Source organism: Lasioglossum baleicum, unplaced genomic scaffold, assembly GCF_051020765.1.
Source record: "Lasioglossum baleicum unplaced genomic scaffold, iyLasBale1 scaffold0025, whole genome shotgun sequence".
NCBI classification, from domain to species: domain Eukaryota; kingdom Metazoa; phylum Arthropoda; class Insecta; order Hymenoptera; family Halictidae; genus Lasioglossum; species Lasioglossum baleicum.
Genome location: NW_027469085.1, coordinates 183,350 through 197,862, shown reverse-complemented (window position 1 = coordinate 197,862; position 14,513 = coordinate 183,350). Strand labels below are relative to the sequence as shown.

The following is a 14,513-nucleotide window of genomic DNA, read 5'->3' as shown; positions in this document are numbered from 1 at the left end:
TTCTAAGACGTTAACGGCGCGAAATTCGGTATGTCGTCGCGTGAAATTTATTAACCCTTAAAAGAAGTGGATAAATTATGCCTGTATACTATTAAACATATATCATTTTATGTATGCCAAAATTATACAAATGAAAATAATAAATATATACTTTTATAACTTTTTTATTTAATCGATAAAAATATATAAATTTTAAAAGATGACAATACATTCTGACTAAAATTGATATATACACACACATTTATTTATATTGTACAATAGTAATATAATAGGTATTGTTCTTTACATATTAATATTTATATTTATGAAAAAGTTATATATTTTTTAAGTAAATGTGCGAATTTTTAAAGTAAGATTAACTGATTACGAGAAATTTCATATTTAATGTCAGGTTCGGAAAAGGATAAGAGGATAAGATAAAAATAAAGATAAAGGATAAAAGATTGTCATGAATATTTAGTTTATTCAAAAAGCTGTTACAAATAGACTGAAAATACATCAAAATATACTATACATCGAATTTGAAAACTTAGGTGTACTATTCAGTCATGTAATCAATGTCTTCTTTATAGTTTGTAAATGTTTTATATTCATTACTATTACTAACATTGTCTCGAAATAGAGAGATTAGTCTTTGACTACTCCGCTGCAAGGTATAAGAACTAAATGGAAAGAAGTTGTCAACTGTAGTTAATGCAGCCTTATTACTATTAAAAATTGGAAGTTGACTTCGTGTATTATTTTCAATTATAGTATAACAATATGCCAATTGGTACATTCGTGTAATTTCTGCAAAACTGTGCAGAATTTCGGGATGACACGCCTTCAATGGATTCAACTTAGAAGTTATAATTTTTGCTAAATTCAATTCTTGTAAATACAACATATCTGCAAATAATTAATGAAATGATTATTTCTTTAATTTTAAAAAGTTTAGAAGACAATCGTTATACAAGTTAAATTGACATATACTTACATTTTTTCGAATCAGGATAGTCATTATGCCTTTTACAAATTATAAGAAATAACGCTTGACATACTGAGTAGAATACTGTATGATCTTTGTTTTCATTGTTTATATAACTTGAGTGATCTTGCATGTTAATATAATCGTGTATCCATTTACATAGTTTAAACTGCACCACTTTCACAATGCTGATACAGAAAACAAATAAGTATATTATACATGTACCATTTTATGAATTTAATACGAAAACATAGTGAATATTTACCCAGTTGTAACAAAATTAGCAGTAACTAGAAAACTAGCAATATATGCTACAGATGATCGCCGTATAATAGGAGGTATATTAGGATCTGTGACTTTACGCCATAACCAATCTATAAAAGCTTCCGCAACAGCTGTTTTAAAACTACAAATATAGAATACAATATACTGCACATATTGACTTGCATGAGTAGGTAATATTACTGTTTCAAATATTTGTAATAAATCAAAGTAAAGACTTTTCAAAGGTTCTACTTGCAACACTTCTTCAACAAAACAGAAGTCATGCATGTATTTCAGAATCAGTTCCATACACACATCCAATTTATGAGCTATTGGATGTATTTTATCTGTTTCTGTTATATCATTGTCATCGACAACATTATTTTCATTACCAGTTGTACTATCACATTCACTACTATCATCCATTAAGTCTTCATCTTCGTTATCTGTCTCTAATCGTGGTATATTTACATCTAATACCATCAGCCTATAATAAAGATCATATATTTTTCAATTAAAAAATTATAAAGGTTCTTTCTTGTAGAATTGTATTACCTATTAATAATTAGAGACAGAATGTCAGATCTTAGCTGAGGTGCGTACTCCAATACTTGAAGCAATGCATACACATAAACTTCATGCATATGAGTTCCATGAGCAATGTATGGAAACCTTCCCCTAAGTGACTGTAACAATAGCTTGCTCGACCTACAAAAGAAATATTACATTTAATTAATATTAAAATCATCATTATATGCAAATATGTATTATTAAACATTTAAAAAGAATTTTACATGGGCACAACTATTAAGATTTTACGTAGAATATCATGCAAGTGATTTAATCTCTGAACATCTTCTTCTTTACATTCTCCAGCTTCCCATTTTACTTCATCATTGTCCTCTGCATAAAACAAAAATATTATTAACATTAAAATCTTTCACAAATTTTTATATACTTTTGTTTTCATCAAACATACCTGGCTTAAACTGTTCAACTAAATTATCTATCACATTTTTAGCATAATGAATTTGCATGCAAATTAAATCCTCTATGAATGTTTTATAAGCAGATGCAACTTCTGAAGAACGATTTGTCCATTTCAATTGTAAAAGTGTTTCAACAAATAATTTATGAACTGGAGTCAGTAATGATATACATTGTCTCACGTTTCCTAAAAATTCTATCAGGTCTGTATCCTATATAGTTAAACATAATGAGCATTAAGTTAACAATGTTAAGTAAGAATGTATATTAATATATCAGAACTATTTCAATGTACATTGTATTTATAATATTACATACCTTTATATTCGAATCTCGCAAAACACATATTAAGTCTTCGTAATCCTTAGTTACACTCCCATTCTCAAAGTTATAAATAATATTTTTTAAATTTTTTGGAAGTTTAAAGTAAACTCTGTTAGACTGTCTAATTAATTGCGATCTAACTCCAGGAGCCTTTAGTATCGACGAGACACTACTAACTCTGGATGATACAACTGACATCTGTTTGATAGATATGTGACACATTAATGATATGTGACATTTTATGAAATACACTTATTATAAGACTTATTTCAATAAACCTCGCCCAACAAAACATATGTCAACATAAGGATATAAATAAATTAAAAAACATTTTGTTTCTTAAATGTGTTACGTGCATGTATGCAATAATTAAGGAGGTTATGACAGAAACTATTAATAATAGCTAAGATTATTTACCTTCAAGCGTATATCTGTAACTGTTTAACGTGTTCGTATTTCTTGATTGTTCGGAGTCATGTGTCGGTTTACATTTTGGAGACGTATTATTGCACAAATATTCCGGTTAACAATATCCCACATGTGTCCGACAGGTCCATGTGGTCAAAGCATAGACAAGTTATAAAACAGACAGGAATGAAACGTATCGTTTTGTCACCATCAATCAAGATTCTGAGTCCAAATAAAATCACAAACAAGGTGCAAGAATAGATCTGACATCAAATGTATTTTCAGGTATTTTCTTGGCTCAATTTTATAGAGCAATAATTCGATATACCTGGATATACCATTATCATTTCTGTGTCAAAGATGGTCAAAGAGTAGAGATCAGTAGAGATACAACAAGAGGCGACACTCCGGACGGTACCTTTGATATAGCCAAGCGGGAAGTTTAAATTAACTGAATTTAATATTCTTATTTCGCGTCAATGTCTAAAAATTAGAAAACTATTTTAATTTAGAATGTGATATATTTATTAACATTGGTTTTCGAAGTATTTACATTAATTTTACAAGATTGAAAAGTTGAAAAGAAAATAAAGTTGCGGACACAAACACCAACGAGATACTAGATATCGTACCTCGTCGGTGCCCAAATAACATACAGCTTGCCAAATCTACCTGTGCCGTTGACCAAAACTTAGGAATGCGCAGAAAAAAACAAAAACCACACTCGACGAGAGAAGGTTGCAACATTTGAACGGTAATAAGGTACACACCTCGTCAAAAGTGCGTACTGTCCATTATTTCTTACAGCAGTGAACATACGAAACAACTGTTTATATGTTTGTGTGAATAGTGAATACACTTGTGTCACTTTACTTTTTAACTGAACTGTCGCCACGTGCATCGTTTGACAGGTGACGATCAGTTCTCTATCGTTGTGAAGTTCTATTTACCACTGCGCAGCGGGATCATTTTCCCTTGCGGGGGACATTCAGCCGCACAAGCTAGATTTGGCAAGCGTAAGTTGTTTGTTGTACAAAATATTTTTCGAACAAAAGTTGCATGGTTTCCAAGGGGAACCAAATTCTGTATGTCCCCTTGGAAACCATGCAACTTTTGTTCGAAAAATTTTTTGTACAACAAACAAATGGTAGAAAATCCTGCCTTTTAGATCTTTGTTGGAATGAATGAAATGCCGTATTGCACCTGATTGCACCCTGACATGACTGCCCCTGATTACCCGAAGCCGGTATGGCAGCCCCCGAATATCCGCAACCATTCCTTCCCCTTAGAATTGTAAATAAAGAAATTAAAGTGCACAGGTGTTTTCTGTATCGAATTGAATAAATTAGCGTTGCGACAAATAATGCACTGCTCGGGTGTTTCGAGATATTTATTATTTATTATTTGTAGATTAGCGTTGCGAAAGAATAATTCGGTATGACTTTATGTCGACCATCTGGTAGTTTTTCAGTAATTTCTTTTTTAGTGTACCATTATTAATTTATTATCGAGCCGTTGACATTTATTTATCACAAAGTAATAAGCACAATTAGAGAAGGTTTTATGACTTATTCATTCAATTCAAGAAAGACTCAAAAAGGCGGTCAGTACACTTAGGTTAGCGAGCATAAGTTGCAAATTGCGCTTTTTCGATTTTTCAACTCTATCTAATATCTTTCCAAGACTAAGTGCCTCTATGTGGTATACACGTGAGTATACATAATTGTGTGCCAATTACCATATATGGGTTTTCGAGTATACATCATTTTGAGTTACAAAAAAGAAATCAGTCAGCTCTTAAAACAATTGGGGACAGTAGTAGATAATGTGGAAAGTAAATTCTAGAAAATAATAAAATTGTCCTGCGGGTTACACATGCCTTTTTAAGGTCGTCGCACACTAGACCGCACCGTCGCGTCGCCTGACGTGTGTTCTAGTGTGCGACGACCTTTATTCATCATACTACGAATTCGCCCGGCACCTGTGTTACAGTCGGCGCGGAATCACCTGGTACGAATGTATTAATTTAACTCGATAGACAATTATAATCCAAAGGTCGAACGCACTTTTGCGTTCTGGGATTGAATATTAAACTATTTGGGCATGTCAAAATACGGTTTATGACAATATCTTGGTAAAAATAACACACGCGGTACTTCTTACAAGTGGGATCCCTAACTGGAAATCTCCCATTGGTTGGACACTCAATCTCCGTTGTTGTTGATGGTGTGGTGGAACTTGATGTCGTAGAATTTGATAGCGTTGTAGAACTTGACGGCGTTATAGAAGTCGATAGCGTTGTAGAAGTCGATGGCGTTGTAGAAGTCGATGTCGTTGTAGAAGTCGATGTCGTTGTAGAAGTCGATGGCGTTGTAGAACTTGATGGCGTTGTAGAACTTGATGGCGTTGTAGAAGTCGATGCCGTCGTAGAACTTGATGGCGTCGTAGAACTTGATGGCGTTGTAGAAGTCGATGCCGTCGTAGAACTTGATGGCGTCGTAGAACTTGATGGCGTTGTAGGAGTCGATGGCGTTATAGAAGTCGATAGCGTTGTAGAAGTCGATGGCGTTGTAGAAGTCGATGGCGTTGTAGAAGTCGATGTCGTTGTAGAAGTCGATGGCGTTGTAGAACTTGATGGCGTTGTAGAACTTGATGGCGTCGTAGAACTTGATGGCGTTGTAGAACTTGATGGCGTTGTAGAACTTGATGGCGTTGTAGAAGTCGATGTCGTCGTAGAACTTGATGGCGTCGTAGAACTTGATGGTGTTGTCGTTTGATCGCAAATGTAATTTTCCGTGCAAAGACCGGTGATAGGGTTGAATAGGGTTGGTGTTGCACATGCTAAGTTATACGATTGTAGTTTGACACCGTCGTAAATGCAAAGAAAGTAATTTTTACACGTCCCATCGGTGATCTCGAAGTTGCCTTGCGATGTGCAGGGTTGATTAGAAGGGACTAATTGGGACAATCCTGATAGGACTAGCGCGAAAAGAAGATATATCGTGTACACGCCAATTAGCGGTTTCATGTTTTGCAGCACGCACCTTCACAGAAACTGATAATGGGGATGAGGATGCTATCGTTAACTTGGTCGATGTAGCGAATATATTCAGTTCGTCGAGGTTATTGTTGTGTGATAATGAAGCCATTAAACTCTTATCAAATAAGGGATTTACGTATAATATAAACAAGTGAATTATACACTTTGATAGACAGATTAAATTTCAGGGTTTAGCTAATCTTTAGTTCTTAGAAACATTTGCGAAAGAAAATCTTGCAAGTAGTTGATATAAGCGATTCGAATCCTTGATTCGAATGTATGTACGATGTTTCATTGACTTTAATTAATGACATATGTTCTTTATTATCAGCTAAGGGCATCATTGGACTCATTGAGATTATTAACATTACAGATTGTGTAATAAAACGAATAAGAAAGAATTATTAACATGTATTTACGGATAGTTGTATTCCATTGTATATTCGTCTTCGACAATTGTCAGAGATCGATTGGCTTACAATTAAGACATTAGATCTTTCTTCTACTATTTCATAGGCGTTGTTCAGTATTATAGAATATGGATATTTCAAGGATTATCTTTTGCAATACACATTAGCACTTACTTAAAAGATTTGTACAAAATAGCACAACAATAGGTAAACCAGTAAGTGAATCTGACGCTCATTACAGTCCCGTTTAAAAGAAGATCTATAAAAAATGTCACCTAACACAACCATTCAATATACAATACTTAAATTAGCATCTTATAAAGCACTCTAATATAACATATGCATATATTGCACATAAAAAGATAGATAGATAGAATAATATTTAGTTAATGTTGCCAATGAATTACAATATCTGTGTCTGAATCAAATCAGATTTCTGTCGCATAGCACCCGATTGACAAGTTTAATTAAGTTACATACATTTCAGGTGATCTAATATTAAAAAATGAATAGCTTATATATTTGGACATTTATCTTTTTACATGAATAATTTCAATAAAAAATCCAAAGTGTTACAGTTACGGTAATGTCGTAAGTGGACATACATAGTCAGCTGGTCGAACACATTTTTCTTTGAAGCAGTTGAATATCAATTCGTTAGGGCACGTCAAATTTCGATTTATGACAATATCCGCGAAGGTATAACAGACGCGGTACTGCTTACAAGTGGGATCCCCAAGTGAAAATCTGCCATTTCTTGGGCACACAGACGGTGATATTGCTGGGCATGGAAACGCTGTTGTTGTTGCTGACGGCGTCGTTGTCGGTATTGGTGTTGTTGTTGGCGTTGTTGACGTTGTCGTTGATGTCGTCGTTGTTGGTGTTGGCGTTGTTGTTGATGTCGTCGTTGCCGGTTGCGTGCAAACGTAACCCGCCGAGCAAGAACTCACAATGGGGTTGAATAGGGTTGGTGATGCACACATTACGGAGTACGCTTGTAACGTCGCACCATTATAAACGCAAATATAGTAATTTTGGCACGTCCCATCGACTATTGGGAAACTGCCTTGCGTTGTGCAAGGTTGAGTAGATGGTGCTAATTGGAACAGTCCTGATGGAACTAAAGCACAAATAGCAAGAATAGTGTACACGACGAAGAACGCCCTCATCTTTTACAGTACGTAGATTCGCGAAGACTGTCAATTAAGATGTGATGATTAACTTTGTTACTGCAGCGAATATATATATATATATATATATTCGCTTCGCTGAAGTGACTATTTTCTAACGAAGTGTCTATTATGAATCTGTTAAGCTCTCGGCTAATACAGGATTTGCAAGACTTCTAAACGATTGAAGTGTACATACATACTGTGATAGGAAGATTAGAGCTATTTCTCGTACATATTATACTCGAGGTAACACGAACTTTCTTGATCGAATTACGGTGGATCTGAAGGATCACCTTTATAGCTCGAAGTGATCTACATATAGACAGCAGACTTTATGCATTCATGGAAAAATTGAGTAGACGAAATGTAAAATAGTGAAGAGATCACAAAAACTTAAGAATGTCAGTATATCTAGAAAAAATGTTTAAAGGATACAATTTTTATCTATCATCTATCTTCTATCTATAATATCAAATAGAAAAGTATGTGTGTGTGTATGATCCCATGGATCTGATTCGGTGGGTCTGTCGCACGTGTTGTCCATCTGTCGGGGTTGAAGTCGTCGAAGCGCGGTGGTTGTAAATAATCGGTCGGTTCGGATCCTTTTCAGATATACCGCCAGTGGTCGGGCGCAACCCGCCCGGAGGTCCTAGTTAGTGTTGCATAAAAATCCGCAGTCTAATGGTCTATAATAAACCTGTAGGCTTTAATGAAAAGCTTGAAAAATAACAAGATGTGCTATCTTTGGTCCCAGAGTGGTGTATCTGCATTAACCCTAAAGGTCAGACAGACTACCCTTGAAGTCGGATTGTCATGGGGGTTTGCAAGTAGGGGAACTTTCGTACAGGTTAGCAACGTGGGGGAGATCGGTAGGTAGAAAAGGAGTTCGATTCCTGTAGAGTAAGAGAAAGGACAAGGTGATAGAGAAAGAGGGAAAGCGGGAAGGAAGCAAAGAAGGAGCAAATGTATATAAGCGACTTGCATGGAACACGCTCCAATGGACTCTCTCTTTGACCCTAGTGAAGTGTGCACCTTTCTTTCCGTTTTTCTTCGTTCTTCTTCCTCCTCGAGGTTCCTTCCACACGGTTCACGCGCGGCATCCTTGTGATTCAACCTTCAACCTGCCGTGAAAACGCGACAGCTTCCGTTCCGCAGCTGATCTTGATTCAGTTACCAAAATGGAACATTGAATTTCTGTCGTAGATTCTTCCTAGTTACCGCTTTTTCTCTTCGAACTCGACGAATTACAATCCCGTGAATTTTGTAAATAGTTCTGGATCGTTCAAAAGTGTGATTCCCGTTTGAATGTTGTTGTTTTTGTGATATGTTCCTGAAGGAAAGTACCTGATTAAGCCGGAGAAACATGGATGTACCTCGAGTGAGTACAAGACACTATTTTGAACACATGAAATTATGTGAGAAGACTAAAGTGGTCCACACACCTACATATGCTCGATTACTGATTTCTATACTCTTGAGGACCCCATTTTCGTTTTTAATCTGTTTGATACAGAATTTTGCAGAATTAGGGAAATTCAAATTAATAAACCGAGTACATATATTTTATTTACATTTAGGCACAAATTCTTCTTTTCATATATTGTTCCTCTAAAATGTAATTATTACAATTTACAATTTTTTAACTTACTAACCACACGTCGAAGAGTGACAATCCCAATCTTCGCAAAATAAAAAACAGCGAGAAATTTAAAATGACACCCCTTAATCGAATTTTCTTAAATTCTTCTTAAAAAATAGTCTTCTGTCTATTAAGACAAGAGACTAATATTTCTTCTTATTTTATTTGTAGTAATTGATACACAGAACATTTTTATTTTACATATGTGTCATCTCTGCATTGGTAAAGATGACATTAGCGTGTATCAAAGAAAGCAATTTTTGATTTACTGTATTATTATATTGGGAACGTATGCAGCCATGTTTTATTTACTATTATCTCGAAAGTGTCAATTTCATGCTTCGTTGGTTTTACGTATCGTGCATTTTTGTGAGGGGGTAGAAGTAGACGTTCGACTTTTCAACCTTGCGTCGTATGAGGCGAAAGCTAACCTGACTTAAATTAACTGTTGTTTTCAGAGAATTGTATTTGTATACAACTTTCTAAATTCAAAACAATGATAACATAACTAAACCACTAAGTCATGGGTCATGGGAATCATAAAGTAACCAAAGTTTAATGTCAATTTTAGCAAAATAGGTGGTTGATATCTATTGTTTGAAAATATTTTCATTTTGTTCACGTTTCTTACGAAGTGTACTCTCCAGTATCACAACAAATTTAAATAGCCCAATCTAAGTTTATTCAAATGCAATACTATTTATTGTACAAATCGATAAACAGTGAATCCAGCATTGTTAATGAACTGTTTTGTTATTCGATCTCTCGTGTTTCCCTGTTCGATTCATATAATCGAGGTTCTACCGTACTTGCAGAGAATTGCTTAGTTTCTGTAAAAGTGTTTACACGAAATCAAAGCAAGAGGAAGTATCTGATTTGTTATGCAGACCATATAAAGCGAAAGTTAAACATTACCAATTCAATGCTGGTGGACATTTGACGAAATACCCAAACTTAACTACCTCCGGAAATGCATATAAATTAGTTAGGCAAAATTAGGTCGAACAGTCACAAAAATTACAGTCATGTCGTGCAAGATTGTTTTGTGTGTAACAGTAGAAGGTTACAGCTGTAAGCTATAACCCCTTGCACTGCGATTCATTTTACGGTTGCAGTAATTTGAACTTCTTTACAGTTCACAACTTCCTAGAGGAAAGCGAAAATGCATATCTATTGGTGTGCCTATAGATGTCCTTTAATGGCTGTACATTAACAACAACAAAATAGAATTTTATTTTGGGATTTAAAGAGAATTAATAACATTCACATGTATTAGACCACGTTTAATATTGTGCTTGTAACAAAATTATCACAGCTTAAATAACGATTTCTCCAGAATGCAGATGAATGCAGACTGCGGATGTTTATGTAATCCTCAATTTTTGTAGGCAAATTTTAAGGAAGTGGAATTATATAAAATCTTATTTTCAGAGGTAGTCTTTGTAGTTCTGCAATGAATAGAAATCGTAATAAAGTCAGATTAATAAAGAACAGTGATATTAGTGTTACAGAATATTTATTATGATTTTTAATAGAAATGCAAATTTGTAGCAACAAATATCGAGTAGAAACCTTATTAATGTGTCAAGAGTTTTACTAATCTCTAAACAAACTGAAAGTCTTAACGCGTCTTATTAGACTTATTATCGAATTTTCTACAACAGGGTATCTAATGAATAAATAAATAAAATCCGAAACCCTATCATTACTACAAGAAATCAAGAACCTGTTTAAGATTCGAGTACTGTAAAGGGAAAATGAATGGGGAAATTTTCTGGAGTAATCCAAAGAAGAAGAATTAATTTCAAGGCATATCCGTTTTCAAAAGTTGTCGAAAGTCCAAACCGATCTGTACACTCCATGAATTACCAATGTGCATTGTCCAACAAGGACGACATATAGGATGCGAAGAAAACACATGCTCAGCGCTTTCGAATGATCCTCGTCGTTTGGCATAGTGCCAACAGAGGAGCGAAACTCTTCCGTCTACGACCTAAATCTGTCGCTTTCCGTTTGCACGTTTCTTAACTTTATCATAGTGTCAATACAAATTTCCTTCGAACATGCTCGTATCCTTATGTCCTTATTTAATATGTACTAATGTAATTCTTGTTAAGTCTACTTTAATTGACCAATACCATAAGGCTGATCTCAGAGTCGTATATGCACATAATCCGGAAGTCGTAAAACAATCATACTTATGCTGATTTCTATCCAGCAAATAATCATTAATTCAAATTTAATCGAGTGACTATGGAAACCTGAACCTTTTTAGAGATATTTCGAGTTCGTAATGACAAAACTTTATCCATTTGCATTTGAAATATCAAATTCCACAGAATTTAGCACGATTTTTATTTATTTTGGATCTAAAAATGCTATTACCAATAACAGAATTATATTTGAGGTTTCACTTTCTTAAAAGTCTACAAAAATTGAAAATTGAATAAACATCCGCAGTCTAGTACATATACATGCTTTTATAGTACACGTAAAATGAATGACAATAGAATATAACTCGAGGGAAAAATTAATAACACGTTAATTTTAATATGTACACTTTAAAACGTTTGGCACAAATAAGCTCGCATTAAATTTCCACTTTTATAGCTTATTTCATAAAGCAGCGAAGTTTTAGGACAATCGCAGTTCATTATCGATATTGAGATAAAAATTGTATAATAAAAATTTCTAATGTAATACTTAATTTTTTTAAACCACAATTGATTAATATTGCTGCTTCGAGAACTAGTATTGACATTATTAAGCCAAACGAGTTTATATTGATATTAATTAGTATTTGTTCCGCTGCTTTGATAGCTCCTGATTTTTGTGTTTGCATTAATGTTTAATATTAATATCTGAAAAGTCAAATGCACTCATTCGTATTCTTCATGCTTCTATTTTCTTGTCCACTACGCTTGTCTTGGCGTTCTGTAATTGAGTTTTCTACTTAGGTAGTTTCGTTAAAACCGTTAGAAGTAAGATTTTAACCTTTTAGTTGTCTCTCTCTCTCGTCGCAGGGTTCCCAGCAAACAGAATCTTCCTGTTGGAAAGTTCGTTCGTCATTGTAATTACTTCACCGGATAGTGATACGGAACTGTTATCAGACATGACAATGCAATAATATGTGTTCAATGAGTTACAACATTAGGATCACTTTTTAAAACAAAGTTCAGGATATTAATAAATAGACCGCGGAGTTTTCTGCAAAATAAAATTATTCCAAGTTGATTGTAAGAAAACGATGCTAGACAACAATCTATTTCATCGGTCAATAATCTTAACAAGTCGAAAATAATGTAACAACATTCTTATTCAGTTTTACTTTTTTGCTGTTGCATATTGGTAAGCAATTTTATAGATAATATTGCTTTGCATGAACTTAATTCTTTTCTGGCTCCAATAAGAATATAGTACAATTTACTGGAATTCTTAAAAACAATCTATCTGATGTTCCAGTAAAAAAATGAGCACATTTGGTCTCTTACATTCATTTTAGTTTTATTAATACGTGCTTGCACAAATGAATCAGATATTTGTATTTTCTAACAAACGCTATGGACTTTCGTTTCAATTCAATACTATACAAGTATATTGTATTGTTATACAATATACTGTAATTATAATAGAATTTATAAAGCATATTTTGAAAAATTAACATATCAAATTTCAATTCAATGAAAAAATCCAAAGTTTCAACCGGTAGCATGCGTCCAGTGTTGGAGTTCAGTGTTAGAATTTCTAGTAGCCGGCAGAAAACGTTCTTAATAAGTGACGACATTATTTCAATTTGAATTAGCCGAGCGGAAGAAAATTGCATTCTCATTATTGGCATTGGTTAGCCTCCACATTCAATCCGGCACACGTGCTCCTCTCTCACACACGCGCGCACGAACACCTCGACGCGCGCGCATTACACAGATTACATGCAACCGCATATTACATCTTCTCACTATAGGTCGACTCTCGTAATACCCACAGCCTACTTACCTACATTATCCCTGCTACGTGAGTGTCTCTCTACACACTTACTATTGCTCTGTGTGAACCACCTACTCTTCAATGAAAAAGAAATCCATCTGAAACGTAATTGTCGCGCTAGTTCACGGTGACTTCGATCAAAATCGAATGGCAAATTAGTTCAAAATGCTGATTGTTTCATTAGAGACTTATTAGTGGTAATGGCTTGACAAATATCTTTAGACAATAGTTGAGCAAAATAGAAACGAAATAGAGCTCAGACTTAATAAACGGTTTTGTTAACTGGATTTTGTTTACTATCATAGGTAGACTAATTGAACTAATTTCATTGTCTCTTTATAAAATTTGTTACTCCTCGAATTACAAAATTGTTCCAATTTTCGTTTTCCGTAACGAAACGAAATAACGAAATTTGATTTCTTATTTTATAGAGTTCATTTTAATTTATAAAATTTTGTATTGGCTTACAATATTTCTTTTTTTTTGCCAATGTGGTATATTTCTTTTATTAATATCTCAACAGACTAACAAATCTATCATTTATTTTAATAAGTATTCTGCGAATATTTATGCAAAATAAAAATTGTCTACGTTAATTATAAGAGATTGGAGTTGAATAGAAAGCTATTTTGTTTTTAAATGATCTTCTTAAGTTGATAATAATGTGACAGTATTTTTTAACTCTCTTGATGTTCTTGCCGTTTCGTATTTTGCTTATTCATTTTTGTCATAAATGCATAAAATCCTATTAATAATCTTATTAATAAGCAATCATTATGTGTAAATCACATGAATTTCGGAAAACGATTATTTGTTAGCAGAATAAATTTTATATGGATAAATATCCCGTATCATTAATAATGAAGAAAGCCTTCTAAAGAATAACGATTTATTACCACTTTCAGTGTTGAATAAATTTTTATATGAATAAATAGTCTGTATCATTAATAATGAAGAAAGCCTTCTAAACAATTTATTAACACTTTCAGTATTGAAGTCATAATCTGGAACACTTTAATTAATACCTTCAATTTTAATGGATGATGCAATGTAACACTTTTATTAGAAAATTTAATGTCTAGTTATATGCTAAATATATCTAAAGATTTAAATCTTTTAATCGATAAAGTGGGAATTTAGTGTTGATAAAAAACAATAGCAGTCGAACAAGATTTCATACAAATCTGAATTATTTAAATAATCTTATCATTTCTCTGAACTTGTTGGAGCAGATCACGTTGATTCGCGAAAAGTTGTTATCTCAAATCCGTCTGCGTGGTGTATAACACTCATAATGATTTTACAGTTTTATGAAACG

At 33.7% G+C, this 14,513-nt stretch overlaps 2 protein-coding genes across 4 annotated transcripts in view; one reads left to right on the top strand and one right to left on the bottom strand.

The window, feature by feature from the left end:
• Positions 1-443: 443 nt before the first annotated feature.
• Tif-ia (RNA polymerase I-specific transcription initiation factor RRN3 homolog Tif-IA) lies at positions 444-3,324 on the bottom strand. Its single transcript, XM_076445375.1, has 8 exons — positions 2,960-3,324; positions 2,537-2,740; positions 2,211-2,430; positions 2,026-2,134; positions 1,787-1,939; positions 1,233-1,718; positions 977-1,155; positions 444-888 (listed from the first exon to the last, which is right to left on the bottom strand). The coding sequence occupies exons 2-8, from the start codon at positions 2,738-2,740 to the stop codon at positions 539-541; spliced, it is 1,701 nt and encodes a 566-aa protein (XP_076301490.1). The 5' UTR covers positions 2,960-3,324; the 3' UTR covers positions 444-538.
• A 347-nt stretch (positions 3,325-3,671) lies between these two features.
• LOC143219362 (uncharacterized) overlaps positions 3,672-14,513 on the top strand; it is a 21,889-nt gene continuing 11,047 nt past the window's right edge. Inside the window, exon 1 of one of the 3 annotated variants that reach the window (XM_076445373.1) lies at positions 3,672-3,966. Coding sequence is in view for 2 of the 3 variants with exons in the window: in XM_076445372.1 (XP_076301487.1) it covers positions 8,936-8,950 (15 nt within the window). In the remaining variant the exon portion in view is untranslated. Of the gene's footprint in view, positions 3,967-8,566; positions 8,951-14,513 lie in introns of those variants that run through there. The other 2 variants (XM_076445372.1, XM_076445371.1) reach the window with 2 other exon arrangements.